Source organism: Pleurodeles waltl, chromosome 2_2 (assembly GCF_031143425.1).
Source record: "Pleurodeles waltl isolate 20211129_DDA chromosome 2_2, aPleWal1.hap1.20221129, whole genome shotgun sequence".
NCBI classification, from domain to species: domain Eukaryota; kingdom Metazoa; phylum Chordata; class Amphibia; order Caudata; family Salamandridae; genus Pleurodeles; species Pleurodeles waltl.
In genome coordinates, this window is record NC_090439.1 from 1015985281 (window position 1) to 1016007984 (window position 22704).

General features: G+C 43.9%; 1 protein-coding gene across 2 annotated transcripts in view; it reads right to left on the reverse strand.

Moving 5' to 3' along the window:
* Positions 1-22704, reverse strand: part of ADCY8 (adenylate cyclase 8) — a 915978-nt gene that overhangs the window by 124723 nt on the left and 768551 nt on the right. For both annotated transcript variants that reach the window (XM_069220762.1, XM_069220763.1), the window contains one exon: positions 16319-16408. In XM_069220762.1, the coding sequence (XP_069076863.1) occupies positions 16319-16408 (90 nt within the window). The remainder of the gene's footprint in view (positions 1-16318; positions 16409-22704) is intronic.

Here is a 22704-nt window from a genome sequence, read left to right on the forward strand (position 1 = left end):
ACCCTCAGGACTAGGGAAGCACTAAAACACCAGAGGTAAGTTGATAGGGTTCCCCAGGTGCCCGGGCGCAGAGCTGTTACCCTAGGTTAGGTGTCCATAGGATAATGTGAGGAAGTCACGGTTGGAGTTTTCGTGTTTTAGGACTCTTCCCAGAGGACCCCGGAGAAACCCGCTGGGACAACGAAGGTTCAAGAGTGCTCCCACCTGTGGATACCCAGAGAAGTGGAGTACCAACACCAGGGAGCCCTGGTGCATAGGGGTGAAATTGTGCCAGGACCTCCCAATGAAGTCAATGGGGACCTCAGTTGTCTAGCTGCTGTCGTGACCGGCGGACCAGGCCGGAGGAACCCAGGCATGGATATCGGAAGAAGAGGACCTATGGAAAGAGGGGACAGAGTCCAGACCACCTGGAGGTGCCCAGGTGGTGCAGGAGGGCAATGCCCAACCATCTTGGAGATGCTTTCCTGATGGATAGTTGTCAAGGATGTGCAGCTGTGGAGTTCAGGCGATGCAGGAAGATCCTAGGAGTCATCCATGAGCTGTCCCATGCCTGTCGTTGGATTTCAGAGGAGTCAATGGTCAGCAGGGCCAACAACAAGCCATGGCAAATGCAAGAAAGCATTGCACAGAGTGTTGCAGTTTTTGGGGACACACACGCCCAGTCTGCAGTGCTGGTCTCTGTGTGGCTGATTGGCGATTAAATAATCTTGGTGGACATTTAGGCTTCAGTGTAGCTTACTTCAACAGATTTGAATTGCACCATTGGACCATTGCACCAGATATTCAACTTGTGCCTACTATACCACCATTTGCCCCAGCTCCTCTCCTCCCCAGTGAACGATGTGCTAGTGGGCGAGCAATGTGCTCGTGTGAGTGCAGCATAGCAACCATGCTTTGTGCGTGTATTGTGAGGGTGTGCCTGTGTGAATGCAACAATAATGTTGTTTGTGAGTGCAAGGTAGAGTGTCTGGAGCCAGGGAATAAAGGGCAGGGACCTTGTACACTTCAAAGGCCTCTCTTTGAGGTCTACAGATGGAAAGTTGTGACTGTGTGAGTGCAAAGAGAGGCATATGCCAGTGTGAGGACAGAGTAAGGGATGTGCCTAAGTGAGGACAGCAGTGTGAGGGCACCTGCATTTTCTGTCTTTTTATACATGCATTTTAGAAGGGGAACACCTATTGCCTTTGGTAATGATTTTTAGGAGCGTGGCTTTGATTAGCAAAAATGCAGTGCAGAGAGTTGAAGTTCAATAGTGCATGTGTGCAGGTGAATTGTAGGGCGTTTTGATATGAAAACTATTGAATGGGGTTAAGGAATGTCGGGTAGGCAGCTGACAGACTGAGATATCACCCTAGTGAGGGGGGCAAGTTACTTTCCTTGAGGTGGGCCCACGACAACCTGGCTACACACCTCAGCAGGAAACAAGCAATGTTGTATTTATCTCTGCAATAATTCCACCAGGCTTTTCCCTGGGGAAATACGGGTGAGGAAAAAACAATGTTTGAGATAATTTCACTGTAGTGCTGTAATCCTAATTCAGACTCAAAATTCCATCTGCACACAAATCAGGATTACAGGCCCATCAGAATGATGGCCTGGATGCGCTGTTCTCTCTCATCTTTACAACTACACTTTTCGTGCTGTAGTTGTGTTAATAATATAAGAAGGTAATGTTCCCAGTACATCTTCGCTCAAAAAATACAGGGGATTTTCAATGGAGAATGTATAATGTTTTTTTTTAAGGGCGTGCAAACTTTCATATGCATGCTCTGTGTGAACTCTTTATTGCCTGTTAATTCCATTATTCCTCGTAGTCCGCTCGCTTCGGGCCTCACTGCGGTACTTATGGTGCGGTCATATAATTCCGAAGGTGAATTTTAAGCAAGTTTCAAACGCGATTTTTTTCGCTCCTGGTTAATGACCTGGTTAAGCTGCTCAAAGTAACCAAGCTGATGTTTCATACACAACATTTTTGCTGTATTTATTTTGTTTCATTTTCTCGTTTAGTTTTTGAAATCAAGCAGAAGGCATGGCAGCATTCGATGTTTCCATCTGGCGAGCTTTTTCAGTAGCACCCAGGCATTGTTGGGGAGCTTTATGTAGAAAATGTTTGAGGAAGAGGCTCTTTGAGCAAATACATGCTGAGTTTGTCCCAAAAGAGGCCTGCCTGTGAGTTCAGAGCTTAAAGGCTTAAGCCTCGCAGCCAGCAGTTGGTGCGCGACTGATAATGCCACTGACCGAATGCTTAGTTATCTAGCTTTGTTTATTTAAAATGTTGCTCACGTGGAAATCCGGGATTACTGCCCGACATGGCTGATGGTCCAAAGCTGTTGTGGGCATTATGAGTGTGTCCATATGGCAGCGCAGCTGGGAGGGTTCAAAGAATAAGGGATTTAGCGAACTCTCCAAATCAGTGTGGTTTTGGATGCAAGAGGGCCTCGGCGTCAGTCCAGCCTATCAAGCGTCCTTTGGAATTTCAGAAAATATCTTCATTCGTCTTATGGCTAACATTATGTATGTGTGAGCTGCTTAACTTAGACCTAAGCGAAAATACCGGTGTGAAGGGTGAATAGTGCAAAATACATGAAGGTATGTGAGGCAAGGATGATATTTCTCCAGTTCTATGCCACTACATCGAGATAAATAATACCCACCTACAAGAATAGCACTGCTAGTTACCAACCCCATCGGAATTATAAGTATTTTACTTTCCTGTGGTAATTTCTCATTTCTTCACAGACCTGGAGATATTGATTCCTGTGGTAAATTCATGTTTCTTCCTGGAGCCTAATTTTCCCCTCCGCAGGAGTTACTACTATTCCCAGTATCTCTAACAGCCAAAATGAAGAAAGTCCATCCCATTTTCCGGGCCCTGCAGAATGAGGGCCTATGTGGTCAAGGTAAGTATAGGTAGTCGAGAATAGGTTTGCTATTTCTTACCCTCACAATATAGTGGTTGTGAATATTAAGAATGCAATATTCTTCTAGGTTGATATTTTGTTCCCTATATATTGATCCCCAACATTTCTCCTATCATTTCTTGGTGAATGCTGAAGGTTCTTCACATGAACTGGATGAGAACTCAGTGAAGTTTTACATGTGTACCAGTTAGAAACTGGGCTATTAGTTGTGAAGGATGAGTCCTGAGCCAGTGATGAGTCCATGTTGGAAACTGGGTTACTGGTTGAGGGGAGAGAAACCCTACTCAAGCAGGAACCAAATCCTCTGTCAGGGTGAAACACAAGCAAACCCCAAACTAACCTGTGCTTAGCCCTCTGGTAGCTCGGCAGGCTTAACTTAGAGGCAGTGTGTAAAGTATTTAATGCAGCATTTCAAACCGTAATTGAGAAAACAACACCTGAAAAATCCCAGAACAATTTAGAAAAATAGAGTAAAATTTAATGAATTATTTGACACCAAAATAACAAAAATTAAATTAGTAGAACCATAGATGTAATTATAATGATTTCAGGTATGTAAAGCAGCTAAAAGCACAAAGTGTCACTACTGTTATCTGGTCATGTGAGACAAAGTGAAAGTCACAAGTTCAGGCCGACTGCAATAGAGTGCGGGCCGGATGGAGGGACCAGGTTAGTCCCACTGAATGATTTACCTTCAAAGTCCAGCGCAAAGAGTTCCGTTCACGGTGGAAGGGCCCACAAGTAGTAGGAAGAGCATTGCAGTAGAAGAGCGGGCCAGCCATCATGGACAATTGTTTCTCTATCGCTAAGATCTTGTCAGGCGTCACAGACAGTTGTACTAGAGCTTCACGCTGGCGGTCACTGCGAGCTGTCAATACTGTAGTGCAAAGTTCAGATCGCAGTAGCTCTAGTGCGAAGAGTCCGGTTTGTGGGAACTTTGCACTGGCAGGCGGAAAGATCTTGGACGAATGGGCCCATTCGCAAAGAGCCCAAAACTTCGACAGAGGTCAACTGTAGCCACACCAAAGTTCCAGGACCGGAGTGGCACCACTTGGGGGTAGGGATCTCACTCCAGCAGAGGCCAGCAGGGCTCAAGCAGGTCCAGTTGCAAGTCCAGTTCTTGGTCCAGGAGGCATGTCGGCTAAGCAGCTGCAGGGAGCCTCTGGAGCTTATTATGTCCCTGTAGCTCAAAACAGGAAGTCAGCTGTGTTAGACCTGGGATCCTTGGTGTGGTTTCCCTTAACTTTTTGCCTTTGTACTCCCTGTTTCTCTAACTTCCTTTTTGCTGGCTTTAGGATTCTGTGCACTTTATCACTGCTTACCGGTGCTAAAATGCAGGTGCTCTTTACTCTAAAACATGGTGATATTGGCCCTCCACAATTGCGTATTTTTTACTTGTAAGTACCTAGTAAAGCACACTATATGTGACCAGAGCCCATAAATTAAATGCTACTGGTGGGCATGCAGCACTGATTGTGCCACCAAGTACAGTAGCCCTTCAAACATGTCTCAGAGCCCGAATGTGCAGTGGATTTCACCTGGACCTGGCAGGTGTCTCCACTTGCCACACTCAAACCTTCCTTTTTAGTATATGTAAGTCATCACTAAGGTAGGCTCTGATTAGCTCCAATGCAGTGTATTTAAAAGGTTGGACATGAATGTTTAAGTTTAACATGCCCTGGTAGCGAATAATTATTGCATTTGTTTTTTCACTACTGCAAGAACTATCTCTCCCATGGCTTCACACTGGGGTTAATTTGAGGCAACCTTTAAGTGTAACTTCCAATTGGGAAAAGATAGACATTTGAAGTTTGATGTCTCTGGGCTCACAATTTAAAATCACAACTTATGGTGAAGTCAGATTTTCAATTATATGTCTGAAAATGCCACATTTAAAAAAGGTGGCATTATCTTACTTTAGTCATTCTGTGCCTCTGCCTGTCTATGAACACACATCGGGGGTAGGTGACAGCTGAGCTTTGTGCATTCTGTCTAGACAGTCACACACAAAGAGAGTTGGAACGTGATATTTGCATCCTGATGGCCCATCACCAGGCTGATGAGTCTTCCTGGGGTAGATGTGAGGAAGGAGCTGACACTTGCACCTGAATAGGGCTGTGCCTGTCCCGACACAAAGTACTGCATAACCCCCTGTAGAGTGTCTGGAGCCAGGGAAGAAAGGGCAGGGACCTTGTGCACTTCAAAGGCCTCTCTTTCAGGTATAGGTATTAGACCCCAAACCCAAAATCAGTACACTTCTGGATCTGAAGGGCAATCTGCCGGGAAGAAGGACTGCTGTGCTCGCGACTGTGCATCTTCAGCCGGTCCGTCTGCGAAACTGAATGGCTCTTTGCACCCTCAAACAGACTCTTTGCAACAAACTGAGTAGATAAAACTTACCCCGGACTTACCTGGAAGTGCATCTGGCCAGTGTTCCATTGCGGTTAGCCTGAATGTTTGGATTTCACCTGGTCTAGCATGACCAGATAGCTCAGGTTGATGCTTTATGCTTCTAAGCACTATACTGAAGTTTAATCTTTCAAAATTCATATTTTGAGTTCTCCTTTTTGAATTTTAGTTATTTTGGTCTATTTTTATTCAGATAACTATTTTCAATTTTTCTAAACTGGTGTGGTGTTTTTTCTGTGTTACTGTAATTCAAGTGTTCCACAAATACTTTACCAATTGCCTCTTAAGGTAAGCCTGACTGCTCTGTGCCAAGCTATCAGAGGGTGAGCACAGGTTAATTTAGGTTGTGTGTCTGACTTACCTTGACTTGGATTGTGGTCCCTACTTGGACAGGGTGCATACCTCTGCCAACTAGAGACCGAATTTCTAACAAGCTGGCTGACCCTTGGAGTCACTTCAGCCTGGGATGAGGGGTGCTAGTCCAGTCTATTTCTCGGCAAGCAGGGCAGCAGGCAGCAAAGCAGTACAGAAGTCCTTCTTCTGTAGTATTCATAAGTACAGGAGTGTACTGGTGAGTTGGGTCGGAGGGTCTCATATTTATATCTGATGCCTACTTTGAAGTAGTAGTATCTTCTGGAGATTACCCTTTGAAGTCTGTGATGTTTCCTGCCTCCCCTGCTCTGGTTCCTAGCAGGCGGTATGAACAATGCAGTGATGGCGAATCCTTTCTGTGAAGGTAAGGCACATCCCATTCAGTTATAGGCAAGGTTGTGCCCAGATCCTCCCCCATCCTGCTAGTTGATGGCTTATCCAGGCACACCTAATGCCTCTATTGTGTGGCTGTCTGGGATGAATAATCAAAGTCCAACTGTCACCTACACCCAGTCATGTGATCCAAGAACAGGCTGCAGGCATCAAATGCTTAGGGCAAGAATATATCAACTTTCTAAAAATGACATTTTTCTAAATTGAAACTTAAAATCTGAGTTTACCATTAAAGCAGATTTTTAATTACAGTTTCTCTGATGCCAAACATGAGGTTCCTATCTGCTCCCAAATGAAAGTTGTCACTTATTAAGTCTAATAAGTTAACCCAGTATTATTCTATGTGAGAGGTAGGCCTCACAGTGGTGAAAATGAATTTAGGAGTTTTTCACTGCCAGTACATGTAAAACTTAAACGTACATGTCCAACTTTGTAAACACATTGCACCCTGGGCTGTTGAGGGCCTACCCCAGGGGTGACTTATATGAAATGAGTGCTGCACGCCCACTAGTAGAATTTAATTTACAGGCCCTGGGTACATGTAACACCACTTTACTAGGCTCGCACAAGTAAATTAAGTATGCCTGTGGGTGTAAGACAATGTTCCCATGTTTAAAGGACAGGGCACAAGCACGTTAGCACTGGTTAGCAGTGGTAAAGTGTGCAGAGTTCTTAGGCCAGAAAAAACAATGTCGGCAAGAACAGAAGGCTGGAAGGGAAAGGTTGGGTGACAGCCTCGTCAAGGATGTCAGGTCCAACAGTCTGCAACTGTCTTTTTACTGGAAACCAAGTACCCCACTGTAGCACTTGAATCTTTCTGGGTAGCGAAGCAGAGAAGTCCAAAGCCTACTCAGGGGAGGTGGTGTCCGCTAGTAATCTTAATCCACTGGCACACAACAATACTCAATCAATCAGTGATTTTTCTACACCCCTAGTGGGTCCTGAATCCCATAATCAATAACTCCCCACCAATACCAGATGCAACATCACAATTTATAAGCTAGGCCTACTGGCTTTGTCAATGAGTCACCACATTAATATATAAATGGCAGGCCTACTGGCTTTGTGATAATGTCACAATAGTACGCAAGGCAGGACTTTTGGCTTTGTGAAGGGGTCACTGCATTAATAAATATAGGACAGGCTTATTAGGTTTGACAGGGTACCACCACATTAATAACAATACTTACTTGTTATACTTGAGCAATATAAATATACCGCCATTAGATTCAATAGGGCAGTGAACATACCCAAGGGGGATTATGATGTTCATAGTCATTGCAGACTTTATAAATAAAACTGTCAATACAGCATCTCAATTCAAGTCAACCATAAACATATGTGTGAGAGTCTTTTTTCACTTGCTTTAGGCCAAATAATGCAGCCATAAGACAAACATCTAGGGGTCCCTGAATTCGAGAGCCTGGGAGCAAAGCTCCCGTTCTGAGAATACTTGTTGAAAATAAATTGAAGCTTCTCCTGGGGTCATGCCTGTGAGGCATGAATCACAAAACTAACTTGCACTTTTGAGCACCTTTACTCTTTTGAGTAAGTTTACAACTTCTTGTAATTCACAAACTCAGGGCCTAAATCACAAACGTAGGTCATACTTTTGAGCAAATTTATGCTTTGTAGTAAGTTTACTACTTTCTGTATTAACAAACTCTGAATGTAAACTTAGTACAAAATTGTAAGTTACATGTCTCCTTCTACAGAATAATGCAATTGGCCTACTCTTGTGTGGGTGGGTGATATCCCTCTCTAAACCCCTCCCTATCCCTCTCTAAACCCTTCTTACTCCTCTCTAACTCCATCCCTTTTAGAAGGAATTTTGCCCCCCTTTTCCCACCCACTCTCCTATGACCCTCCGACATTTATTACTAAAATCTACAATTATATGTGCGGAGACTCCAAAGTCGGGTGGAGAACTCAGCACATGTAAGTATAGGCAAAACCTACATTTCCTAGTAAGTTTTGTAGTGCATTTTGTAGCACTACAAAATATACTAAAAAGTGCAGTTTGAGACTCAGGCCCTCTATGCGTAAGTAAAATACCAGTAGTAAACCCAGACCTACACATGGCCAACCAATGGTACTGCAACATCTTCCAATAGAAAATAATGCTTCAAATAAAACACAATGGGAAACAATGTTAAATTAAATTAAATTATTTAAAGTAGTTTAAAATACACATCAATATAAATTAGTGTTACAAAAAATATTTAAAAAGAGTACATATTTATCATGTAAGAATACCATTTTAATGACGTATTTTGAATTAAAAAAGTAACAGTAAATATCATAAAGTAAATAAATAAATGACTTAATTTTAATGAATTCCTGAAGTTCTATAAGACAAGGATGTAGTGTGGTGGGAACTGCATAATCAAACTTAGAGTGTATGTTTTATCCTAGTATGACAAACAACACCTTGCTGGACTGTGTTGGCTTAAGAAGAGCGTAACTGCACATTAGGGTAGTTTTTGCCTATATGTATAATACAGTGAAAGCACTACAGATTAACTGTCAAGGCTTATTAATATTATAAGGTCTACCCCAGATCAACACCAATCCTTACAAAGTCCCTTCTGTGCCAAGATACCTGTGAACAATTCCCTAGGGCAGCGGGAAACCGGCGGGACACCGCCGGTTTCCCGTATCTGACCGCAGCTGTACCGCCGCGGTCAGAATGCCCATGGGAGCACCGCCAGCCTGTTGGTGGTGCTCCCGCGGTCGTTGGCCCTGGCGGTCCATGACCGCCAGGGTCAGAATGACCCCCAAAGTGTCTTAAGTCTTTAAAGGCAAACAAAGTCTCTTTCAAGCACAAAGTACCTGGTTTCCGGTGGAAAATCTCCACAGAGGGCCGCAGAAGAGGAGATGCGTGGAAAAATGGTGTGTGTGTCGGTTGTGCCCCTTCACACACGGACTTGCGTCGTTATTTTTCACTCGGGGAAGACGTGCGTCGTTTTCCGGCACGCGGACCGTCTCCTTCTATGGTTCGAGGGGATTACCAGATGTCTCGGGTCTGTGCGTGGATTCTCCTGCTTGTTTTCCGGCTGCGCGTCATTCCGCGGCGCTGTGCGTCGAAATTTCGCTCTCACGGCAGGCGTCGTGTCGATTTCTCCTTGGAAGTCGGGCAGTGTTGTCCTTGCGAGGCCGTGCGTCGAAGTTCCGGTCGTCCCGAAGGCGTTGCGTCGATCAGCGTCGGTGTGCGGCGTTTTTCTCACCACGGAACAAGCTGTGCGTCGAAAATTTCGGCGCACGAAGCGTCCAAGTGAAAGAGAGAAGTCTTTTTGGTCCTGAGACTTCAGGGAACAGGAGGCAAGCTCTATCCAAGCCCTTGGAGAGCACTCTTACAGCCAGCCAAGAGTTCAGCAAGGCAGCAGGCCAACAGCAAGGCAGCAGTCCTTTGTAGAAAAGCAGACAGGTGAGTCCTTTGAGCAGCCAGGTAGTTCTTCTTGGCAGGATGTAGTTTCTGGTTCAGGTTTCTTCTCCAGCAAGTGTCTGATGAGGTAGGGCAGAGGCCCTGTTTTATACTAAGTTGTGCCTTTGAAGTGGGGGTGACTTCAAAGAGTGTCAATCCTGTCTGCCAGAGTCCCAGTAGGGGGTGTGGCAGTCCTTTGTGTGAGGGCAGGCCCTCCACCCTCTCAGCTCAGGAAGACCCATTCAAAATGCAGATGTATGCAAGTGAGGCTGAGTACCCTGTGTTTGGGTGTGCCTGAGTGAATGCACAAGGAGCTGTCAACTAAACCTAGCCAGACGTGGATTGAAGGGCACAGAAAGAATTAAGTGCAAAGAAATGCTCACTTTCTAAAAGTGGCATTTCTAGAATAGTAATATTAAATCCGACTTCACCAGTCAGCAGGATTTTGTATTACCATTCTGGCCATACTAAATATGACCTTCCTGCTCCTTTCAGATCAGCAGCTGCCACTTCAAAAATGTATGAGGGCAGCCCCAATGTCAGCCTATGAAGGGAGCAGGCCTCACAGTAGTGTAAAAACGAATTTAGGAGTTTTACACTACCAGGACATATAACTACACAGGTACATGTCCTGCCTTTTACCCACACAGCACCCTGCTCTAGGGGTTACCTAGGGCGCACATTAGGAGTGACTTATATGTAGAAAAAAGGGAGTTCTACGCTTGGCAAGTACTTTTAGATGCCAAGTCGAAGTGGCAGTGAAACTGCACACACAGGCCTTGCAATGGCAGGCCTGAGACAAGGTTAAGGGGCTACTGAAGTGCGTGGCACAACCAGTGCTGCAGGCCCACTAGCAGCATTTAATCTACAGGCCCTGGGCACATATAGTGCACTCTACTAGGGACTTATAAGTAAATTAAATAGCCAATCATGGATAAACCAATCAATAGTACAATTTACACAGAGAGCATATGCACTTTAGCACTGGTTAGCAGTGGTAAAGTGCCCAGAGGTCAAAAGCCAACAACAACAGGTCAGAAAAAATAGGAGGAAGGAGGCAAAAAGGTTGGGGATGTCCCTCTCAAAAAGCCAGGTACAGCACTACCTCTGACCCATAAAGGCCTCTAGCACACATTTCCCTCGTTTCCATTGCCCTCAGACATTCTGCCTCAAGCACAGCACCGATCTGAGTCCCTTCCTGGTCAGAGACCTCTCAATTTCTTCAGTGAGGCACAGTCTTGCATGGATTCTTTAGAGTGATCATGAGTGTATCATACGAAGATAGCGTTGCATGGTAGACCATTGATGTTATCCAGTCTATTGCTCTCAGACGTTATGCCTCAAGCACAGCACTGATTAGACTCCCTTCCTGGCCAGAGACCTTTCCATTTACTTCAGTCTGGCACAGTCTTGCATATTGGGAATGCAAACCTCAAATGCAAACAAACCTCAGGATGACAACTTCATTGGTGTTGCTTGATGTGGTGCTGAGTTCAACAGCATGATAGAGGCCTTTGAAAAGGGCAGGCTGGGGTGATTTTGAGTACCCTCCAATAATGTGCATAAGCAAGGCAAACTGCACAATGCAGGTCCTCACAGGCCACTGACCTAAGACACTTCACACAGTCCTTGTTGGGTAAGTGTGTCAGTCTTCCATGGTAGGGAGCCCTCAACATGAGAAAACGCGAGCGCGGAGAAATATGTAGGATGGGAGTTTTCCTCCAATGGAGCATCTGAGGCGTAAAGATTTCTTCAGTGGGTGAGGTGTAATGATGGTCCCAAGTGCACATAAAATCTCAGATGTGGAGGTGGCCTTTTTAATTCTGATAATGTATTGAACAGTTCACGCCTTTGTAAAATACTGGCAGAGTTCTATTACATCCGAGTTCATCAGTACGAGCATTGGTTTACCTACTTTTAGAGCGTGGGGCACTGTTTTTATTACATTCCATGGCAGTGACCCTGCTCTTTTCAGCACACAAAATAGGTACAAAGTACTTCAAGCTTGCACAGTGGAGTGTGGGGAGCGGGTTCGCTGTGCAGCCTCCAGGGAGAAATTACACTTTTATTCTCATGAAAGATACATTCAATATTTTCCATTTTTGAAACCGCTTATTTTCAATGGCAAACAGTGCGGGTTTCACACCTATAAAACCGGATTATTTCATCCCACCGGTGCAGTTACAGTCTCATCCCTAATTCATAGTGCACTAGAGCAGTTCATGCCAACATCATACCATGAGCAGGCGAGGCTGTGGCTGCTAAATAAACCATCAGCCATCTTTCTCTCACTTCCTTTTGATGGAGCTTTCAGACCACATGTACAGCCTCATTTAACGCAGAAATGGGTAGGCCCTGCTCTCTGGAGTTCACGCTTTCTTAGCTAAAGCCATTCATGCATCTTATTTATGGAAATGTATTATCTTCCTCTGAGCTACAGGGTCTAGCTCAGCAGGAGGCCCAGACATGAACCATCTCTGCTTCAAAACCTGCCCAGCAATAGTAATGAGCTGTCTGCTGTGTGTAGGAGAAAAGTTATAACACTTTACCATCCAAAGAAACCATAATATCCAAATTCCAGCTTTTATTTCACCAACATTGAATGTAAATTTCAGATGCAGATCACTTCTAAAAAATGAAAATATATTGATGCGCTAGGTCTGACTTTCCCCTCACACACAACTAACATATCACCCGTGTGACTCTGTCAAACAGTTTCGGCTCTTCATTGGTGGTCCTGAGAAAGATTATTTTGTGACATAACATTCCATGTATGCTTCCTTGTCATGCAGGTTAAAGCTGATAAATTATTAAATGTAACTGAGCACCGCAGCAAAAGAACACTTTTCTGATTTTAGGTAGGCCCTGCTAACTCAACAGCCTGCACCACAACATATTAGGTCCAGCATTGCAGCGCGCAAGCGCTGCTTTTCCGGTGTTGGCTTTTACCACGCACACCTCGCGCCCATCACTTTCACTCGTTTGTGGGCTTGCCTTTCAAAAATTCTTTGATGACATTGGTAAATGCTCTACATTTGTCCTGCCTTGGGGCGGTTTTGTTACGACTTGAGCACCCACTCTGTTACATGGATAATTGCAGGTTTGCCCATATGTTTGACTGGGAGCTAACTTCTTTTTCCGTTTTTGTGTCTCCTTAGCGCTCACGGCGGCCCTGGCACTTTCAATTGACTTGCTTATATCAACTGTTTTACTTTACTTTTTCAATTTGTGTGGAAAGGAAATTCCAGTTAGGAATTTACAACGCCTTATAGCTCTAACTCGAGTAAGTGCAAGACCCTCTGCCTTGCGAATGCTTGTTTTTTCTTGTGAGCAAATCAGGTAAAAACGGCTGATCCTCAATGACACTTCTAACAGTTATGCAGTCTACAGTTTAAACGTGCGCTGGTTTTGAACATAATGTAAAATAGCACTACTGAAATATGTTAAATGTATCCTGTATCGCAGGAACACGATGACAGTAACTGCAAATCATTATTACAAATTAATAGTGTGACTCAAAAATCCTCAACCTAGGGGTAATTTCTCACCACCTGATTGTGTCAGTTATTAGCACATGGAGGTATTTATGCCTGGACTTGTGCTGGTCTCTACACGAGAGATTATAAGGACCAAAAAGGCTGTGAAAGCGAATACGGGCTTAAAACCATTCATGCAGTGCTTAATTTGCAAACCAAAGCGTGCTGATGCTCAAAGCCCTCCTCTTAAACATGCGGCTGCTGCAATTAAATGTGCGAGCACTGAATACTGATGGAGCGTAATCTTGAAGCCACCTCGGACCTCATTAATCCAGTTACAGCCACTCCCTGCCCCTTCAGCTCAGTCCCGCAGCTGTTTTTCCACTTTGTGACGCTTTTTCGTTTTTCTCGTCCTCTGTCTTTCCCTTATGTGTCTTTTGCTCGCAGTAAATGCTTGAGGCAGAAAAATAAGCGCCAGCCCTCAATAATAAGTGCTGGTGCTCTGCACCGGATACAACATGCACAAATTAAGCACTGCCTTCATGGAATCTTGCACAGCAAATAACCCGTGGGAACAGGTTAAAACATAGACAGTGTGGACTAAATGCACTAAACAGTACTAACAACTTTAAGAACTGCACTGGCATATGGTAGGCAATCCTGTATAATATTTTTTGTTACAGAAAATTGTATTTCACTATTTCTCAGTTCCATCCCACTGTGAATCCAGTCATGTGAAATTCATTTCTGTTTTATTTACAAAGCATCAAAAATCTTTGAAACAAGCATTTTTTTTCAGAATTTTAGCATCTCGGAACTCAGAATCTCCTCTGAGATTTAGACGGGTGACACTCTGGCAATCCCACTGTTGTTATCAGAAGTACCTACAGTAACCCAACAGAGGCACTGTCAGCAGCCCTGGGCTTTCAAAGTCAGCCACCAGTGGCTCCAGCCCACCTGTGAAACGCCCGGTGGGATGAAAGGCCAGTCAGACACTAGCTCACATGTGGGTCTACGCTTCACGGTAACCTTACACTTATAAATGTAGGAGGAAACTTACATGTGTAACTTGCTGTAAGTTACCTTTGTGAATAGCCCCACAGATGGTAACAAATGCTTTTGAGCAGTATTTACCTATGGAATCATTTACATGTAAGCATCAAGATCAGCACCCAGGGTGCATGCATTTTGAGAGGGTTTGGGAGCTGGCCAAAGGCTTGAGGAATTTTGAATGGCAGAGAGGTGGGTTGCAAGTTCTTACTTTTGTAGTTTTAGAACTGCTAAGTAGGGGTAGGTGCAGTCAGTGCTTATTATGTAAAAGAACAAGTATGGGGCCCAAAGTTTTGCTTACAAACCCTCAGCCTGCACTACTGTAGGTCGGCTTGCCAAATACCACGGCTGCATATCTTTGATTCCACCTCATGCTTGTTTAGTCCACCACTGCACACCCCCCACCCTTCTGTCTGACTCTGGCAGGTTCCTGCTTTCTCCATTTTTCCACCTTTCCCTTTCTCCTAGTGCATTTTTCACTTCCTTGCTCTGGGTCAAAGTCTGATTAGCGGTGCTTTAAATGGAAAAATAGAAGTGCAGGTACTCTGTACCAGAGTACCTGCTTGTTTCCCAGAAGTGCCGGTACTCTCCAATTAAAAGTATTACGTTTTTCTTGAGATATGCTGGTACTCTCCCTCTCAAAATAAAAAAGTGCCGGTACTCAGTACCGGAGAGTACCGGCCCATTTAAAGCACTGCTGATTAGGAAATAAAGGTGTCAGTCCCCACAAATGTATGCTGATGGCCACACCAGCAAACACTGGCTCAAATTAAGCACTGGGTGAGATGCATCCAATTTCAGTTACAAGCATAATGCTTTATACCAAATTCCTTTCATGACTTGTGGATTGAGGGATATATTTATTATGGCTACTATGTTCTGTAACAGGCAGAGGATAACCTGCGTAGGATGTTATCTATTATTACTTCGATTATGTCTTATGTTTGTAAAAGTAATTTGAACTACTGACTAATTCAATCAAGACTTTATTGAGGCAATTCTAATATGAATAACATGGTAAGAAAAAATCATATTTCTAATCCAGCATACCTATTTATTCACGACCCAACTGTGATATCTGAATTCTGGAAAAAATCGGCTATCCAAACAATTTATAATTGAACAATCAAAACTGTTGGCACATAACCTCATTTCAAACCTTTTCTTCGCCCAGAAGAAGGTGTCTCTCAAGCTCAAGTACGTATTCCCCCTTTGTACAAGTTAATCTCCTCAATGTAATCTTTTCCTCTACATATGCAAAATGAGGGAAGAGATCCTTAGCTTTGTATTCCGAGTTTTTGTTAAACCTGCTGTTTGCCTGGATCACTTTAATGGTCTACCATGCAACGCCACCTTCTTGTAATATACTCATGATCACTCTAAACAATCTATGCAAAACTACCCTCCTTGTTAGGTATGCCCTTCAGAGTGTGCAGTGCCATTTATGACAAATGACATGGACCTCTTTTGCATGAAAACCACCCAGCAAACCAAACAACCAATCCTAGTCGGTGCCAGAAAAAGCAAAGTACTGTTGCCATACAGACAAGAGAAAATGCACCTTCTGTATGCATCGCAAGGCAATAAGGAATCCCCGTGTTGGCAATGCATTATCGGGGTGCGGGGAAGAGAAAAAAGAACCCATTGGTCAGAGTCTGTTAGGGTAAGCTGCCAGAGCTGGTCATTCACTGGAACCCAGTGGTGAGCCAAGGTGCATACAACAGGGATCCCAAGGAGCACACATGGTTCACCAGAGAAGATCCACCAGCACCACCGTCCTACGTACAACCTCTTCCTAGCCCCTACAGACCATCCACTAACAAGCATCAGTCATGCAGTTTGTAAGTAACCTCTCTGAACCCAGGATGACTTAGTTTTTGCTGATACGTAGGTTTTGGATAGAGGGTCAGGCAGACATATTACAATTGTAATTGTCATGAGGCATGAACAATGCTTTGTCTCTTTTCCTTTCAGTACAGATTTGGAAAATTATGATTTGTTTTTTTTTAATGAATGTGTATCATATTAACTATACTGACTCTTCTTGAAACTTGTACTGTCATACGAAGCATGAGCAGGGTTTCCACCAGCGCTCCTACTGAATACCTCACTTCCGCCATCACACATTGCTGAGTATTGAAAGTGCCTCAACTTCAGATTACTTCAACATGCTCCGCAAATAACGACAGATAACAACTTATTTTCATAGAGCACTCGATATGCCAATTCGCAGTTTCACAGTGCTGCCAAAAACAAATATTTAACACAAATACCTCTGGATAGAAGCAGATGTCAGAGAAAGAGGCTGATGAGTTGAACGTCTGGTTCTTTAAGGCTGTTGACTTCTCAAGGTCACACCATAGCTATGGGAAAAGCAAAATGCAACCTGTGAGGAACTGGTTCATTGATGAAACATAATACACGTTTACCCTAGTAGTAGCAGAGAACATGAACACTGCTGTGATCTACAGATGCTGTTTGTCGTGGAACAACAAACCTGTGGACCTGAATCACTGTTTGTTCCTATTCAACAGTGAGTTCTCCAGGCAATTAGAATTAATGTCATAAATTGTTAATTATATTACTGTATTTGGGATTCATGGTCTTACTGCAAGTGTAGTTTTAAATAGGGAATAGCACGAGAAAACAGTCAGTGCCTGTACTACATTAGAGAGTTGTCACACGGGGCTACCGTAAATGGCCACAAGAGGCACTAAATTAAAAGAAATGGCCCAAAAAGTCAAATTTGCTAAGGAAATTGTATTAGCGAAACAGAAAAATGTAAATTGCCTGTGGTTCCAAAATCCTTTCTACGTATCTTATCTCATTTGAGAGCGTTGAATTATCACCCCCTTCTCAGGACTGTTAATAGGCATGGATAGTTTTATCTAATTTCTAAAGTAGTGAAACCATAATATTTGAAAATTGGAAAGAAGCGTTCAGCGTGGGGTAATCAACTTACCACATATTTAGCAATACGTTTTACACTACTGAGGTACTAAATGAGGGCCAGGCCCTTTGTGAATCAATGACAAACTTTGAAAAAAGGAGACCCTCGCAACTGGTTTGTTAATTCTGAAATAAACATTTGGCAGATATGGTCACTGCTATGGTTTCTTCCAGAATGAGTGCACATGGTATTTTGAGTACTATACACACCAGTTATTCAGACATTTTTTAAAACTAGTAATATTTACATTGACCAGTCATGTTGAAATTTTTCCCAAGCCCTGGTACATGCTGTGTGCACTGTACGCTCCAGTGACCGGCAAAGTTGGTGAACAACAGGGATTGAAAGGTAATTCTTACTTTGTTGAATGCATATGTATGCGAATACGGAAATGGAAACGGGCAGAGTTTTAATCAAGAAACTAAGGACCTGATTTAGAACTCAGCGGAGTGGTTACAGATATCCTGTCCCCCGAGTCTAAATACCATTATTTCCGTTGTGACAGAGTAACCCGCCCACAAATATCTACTCATGCGTTGTCATGCCTTAAATAAGGCATGACAACATATATGAGTTTAGTAATTACCTGGATGTAAACATCACTCAGTGCTGGCACGCTGGCATGCCATGCCTTCGAGGCCAGGGCTTGAACTTCACCATCCCTGGACAATCTGCCTTATAGCTGGCACAGGTGCCTCTATGCGCCTTCACCAGCCATCATTAATATTCATTATCATTGTCTGTGGCTTCTCCTTGTGAATTGATCGCAGCAATGGTTGGCCTTTTTAAAATATTCCAATAGAGAATAACACAATAAAAAGCAATAGAATATTATTTGCTCTTGGTATAAGGAAAAGGGACAGCAGTACCCTGACGATAATAAGGTCGACCAATGCTACATGGCCATTCACAGGTTTCGCAAGTGAAACACATAGAAATTGATGGTGGCAGGGAATAATAATATCAGTTTTAAGACCTACACTTGATAATTAACCCCTTCGCAGCCAAGGATGTAACGGTTATGTCCTTGGCTACAGCGCTGAGGCACCAAGGACGTAACCGTTACGTCCTTGGACCGGCTCATGGGGGATGAGCATCACCTCCACCCCCAGAAGGCAGGGATGGAAGGGGAATCGCTTCCCCTTCCACCCCAGTCCCCCACCCCATGGGGTCTGATGACATTAGCATTTCTCCTCAGATCACATGGAGGGGGCGAGAGAGGCATCAAAGGAAAGGAAAGTCCTTTCCTTTCCTTTGATGTCTCTCAGCAGAAATGCCCACTAGACACCAGGGAGTTTTTTTTTAATTTACTTACACATAAGGGGAGCGACCCCTTGGGCAAAGGATGCTCCCCAGTGGGGTAATTTATTCTAAGGCCATTTCTGCCCCCCTTGGGGGCAGATCGGCCAATTCTAATTCGGCCGATCTGCCCCCGGGGGAGAAACCGCTAGAGAACAGGGATTATTTTCTTAAATTTAGTAGTCGATTGTTTACATGTGGTGAGCAACCCCTTAGGCAAGGGTTGCTCCCCTGGGAGGGCAAATTGTTTTTAGGCTATTTCTACCCCCCTTGGGGGCAGATCAGCCTATTTTTATTAGCTCAATCTGCCCCCAAGGGGGGCAGAAACCACTAAGCACCAAGGATTTTGTTTTTGCGCCAAATTCATGCGAGGGGAGTGACCCCTCAGGCAAGGCTCACTCCCCTGGGGGGACAAATTTACTTTAGGCCATTTCTACCCCCAATGGGGGCAGAAGCCACTTAGGCACCAGGGATTGCTGTGTGTGTATGTGTTTTGTTTGGGGGGGCAGCCCCATGGGCAAGGGTCGCTCCCATGGGGGCACATAATTGTTCGCTATATCTGCCCTCATTGGGGGCAGATCGGCCTACTTTTGGAAGGCCCATCTGCCCCCAAGGGGGGGCAGAAAGCCCACCAGAGACCAGGGAAGACTTTTTTTTGTAAAAAAGGAAGGTGAGGGTATGACCATACCCCACCCGAAATGAATGGGGCTAAAGTTGCTCTGCCCTCTGGTGGGTAGATGGGGATATTACCCCAATCCACTCCCCAGGGGGGCAGGGAGCCTACTAAATACCAGGGAATAAAAAAAAAATAGTGAGGTGGTGGCTACCAACCAGTATAGGCATGGTTATGCCCCGAACCCAACTGATGGGTAACAGTCTTTCAGCTCTTCCGTGCACACTAACACATTTTATCCCACAGCAAGCAAGAGGACATTTGATTATTTGGGGTTTTGGTTTTACGTTTGGGCCAGGAGAGCTTGTCTAACTCTCAAAGTCGTCCCACATGGAATGGTGAGGGCTGCACTTTTTGGACTTTGGGATGCTGCCATGTAGAAAAATCCACAACACCTAGACGCATCTGAAAAATAAACATCTGGGTGAGTCCAGGGTGGCGTGCTTCACATGTAACCCGCACCATTTTCTTACTCACAATGCCCTGCAAACCTCCAGCTTTGCTGGAAATCACACATTTTTCCAACATTTTTGTGATGGACCCTTCCGGAATTTGTAAGAATGCACAAAATTCCTACCACCCAGCATTGTCACATCTATACCGATAAACAATTTGCCGCACTTGTCAGCCTAAAAACGTTTTTTTTTTCAAAATGGCCTTTTGGACCTGCTTTGGTTCCCCCTAATTTTTTACATGTTTATGGCTCTTCCCTGTCACAGGCACTTAGCCCACCTACACAAGTGAGGTATCATTTTTACCGGGAGACTAAGGGGAACGTTGTGTGGTAGGACATTTGTGCTGGTGTGGTGATCCCACACAGAAATGTGGGAAAAATATAATTGTTTAGGTAAATTTGAAGTTTGCTGAGGATTCTGGGTAAGAAAACACTAGGAGATCCACGCAAGTCACACCTCCGTGGATTCCCTCTGGTGTCTAGTTTTCAGAAATGTTTGGGTTTGGTAGGTTTCCCTAGATGGCTGCTGATCCCAGGACCAAAAACACAGGTGCCTCCCCCATAAAAACGGCTAATTTTGTATTTGATAATTTTGATGTGTCCACATAGTGTTTTGGGGCATTTCCTTTCGCAGGCACTAGGCCTACCCACACAAGTGAGGTACCATTGTTATCGGGAAACCTGGGGGAACACTGGGGAGAAGGAAGTTTGTGGCTCCCCTCAGATTCCAGAACTTTGCAGCACTCAAATATGAGGAAAAAGTGATTTTTTGCCAGCTTTTGAGGTTTGCTAAGGATTCTGGGTAACAGAACCTGGTGAGAGCCACACAAGTCACCCCATCCTGGATTCCCCTAGGTGTCTAGTTTTCAAAAATGCACAGGCTTGGAGGTTTCTCTAGGTGCCGGCTGAGCTACAGGCCACAATCCACAGCTAGGCACTTTGCAAAAAACAGCTCTGTTTTCTATGGGAAAATGTGATGTGTCCACGTTGTGTTCTGGAGCATTTCCTGTCACGGTAACTAGGCCTACCCACACAAGTGAGGTACCATTTGTATTGGGAGACTTGGGGGAAGGCTGAGTGGAAGGAAATTTGTGGCTCCTCTCAGATTCCAGAACTGTTTGTCACCGAAATGTGAGTAAAAAGTGTTGTTTTGGTCAAATTTCGAGATTTGCAAAAGATTCTGGGTAACAGAACCTGGTGATAGCCCCACAAGTCACCCCATCTTGGATTCCCCTAGGTGTCTAGTTTTAAAAAATGCACAGGTTTGGTAGGTTCCTCTAGGTGGCGGCTGAGATAGCAGCCAAAATCCAAAGCTAGGCACTTTGAAAAAAAACCTCTGTGGGAAAATGTGATGTGTCCACGTTGTGTTTTGGGGCATTTCCTGTTGCAGGCACTAGGCCTACCCACACAAGTGAGGTACTATTTTTATCAGGAGATTTGGGGGAACGCTGAGTGGAAGGAAATTTGTGGCTCCTCTCAGATTCCAGAACTTTCTCTCTCCAAAATGTGAGGAAAATGTGTTTTAGGCCAAATTTTCAGGTTTGCAAAAGATTCTGGGTAACAGAACAAGGTTGTGGATTCCCCTAGGTGTCTAGTTTTAAAAAATACACTGGTATGGTAGGTTTCCCTAGGTGCCGGCTGAGCTAGAGGCCAAAATCCACAAGTAGGCACTTTGCAAAAAACACGTCACATTTCAATGTAAAAATGTGATATGTCCATGTTGCATTTCCTGTCGCAAGCACTAGGCCTACCCTCACAAGTGAAGTACCATTTTTATCAGGAGACCTGGGGAAAACAGAATAGAAGAACAAGTGTTATTGCCCCTTGTCTTTCTCAGCAGTTTTTTCTTCCAAATGTAAGACACTGTGTAAAAAAGACATCTATTTGAGAAATGCACTGTAATTCACATGCCAATAAGGGAACCATGGAATTCAGAGATGTGCAAATAACCACTGCTTCTCAACACCTTATCTTGTACCCATTTTGGAAATACAAAAGTTTTCTTGATACCTATTTTTCACCCTTTATATTTCAGCAAATGAATTGCTGTATGCATGGTATAGAATAAAAATTCCTCCTGACTCCTGAGGGGGAAAAGGCCTGGCAGCGAAGGGGGTAAAATAAATTTAAGACAAACATTAGAGACACCAATGCAAATCACATTGTAAAACTATTAAAAAATTAAAGCACAACAATTAATTTAAAACATTGTCAGAAAACTAGAGCCATTTTAGCCATTGTAGCTACTGCGACAAATCACATTGTAAAATGTAAACATAACAGATGTACATACCTAGACATTTTCAAATATGTAAGTTGTTAATAAATTGTAAAAACCCCAAAACCTATATACCTCATCTCACAACAAACACTACTTTACATGCATTTAAAGACATATCATAACACACTGTATGTACCAAACCTGCCAAGCACGCACATATTCAGCTGATGTCTGGGTCCATAAGTGTCACCTCACAAGGGAAGGAGGGCAGAGCCCAGGATGTGTGTGCTATTTGTTAGGTGTATATTATTTTAATTTTTAATTTGTTGTGTTACATCCCATAGGTGGAGATCTCCGCCTATGTTTGGTTTAAATACATGTGGCCAATACATGCCTAAATTCTGTCTGCAAAATTAATAGTAGTGACTTTACAATCATATTTCGAGTTGCATGTGTATTGCTACCTTCATGAAACTGGATGGAAACCCATATGCCTGGGAGTAGGTGTGAATATAATCCTGGAGTTACTGAATTCCATCTTGGTGTAGATTTACGGCTAGGCGCAGACATACATCTACAGACATAGATTTACGTTTCTGAATTACTCCCATGCTGTAGAATCTGCAGTCTGAATTTCCTCTACCATGCTATCTCAATGGTGCGGAAAATTCAGCAGGTGGACTCATGGTTAGAATTACCCACAGAAACTGGAACATTTCCCCTCACTTATGACGACCTTTATACAAGGCTCTCTGAGTAAAGGAATTCATACAGCGTGTATCACAGAGCAACCGACTCTTGATGCTTGCAACAAGTTGCAATGCAGTTCTGCAGAAAGCAAGCATCATATCTGTTCTACGATGAATGTCTTGAGACAGGGCAGGGGTTCACCACTGCGACTGTCATGTAAAATATTAAAATAGGGATAAGTAATTTAACAGATCATAAAAGGACATTACATTATACTTCTGACACGTCTGATGTGGACTGTTACGTCAGCAAAGGGCAGTGCTTCATTTGTAAATAAAAACGTGCTGGCGCCCAAAGCTCTCCTCTTAAACA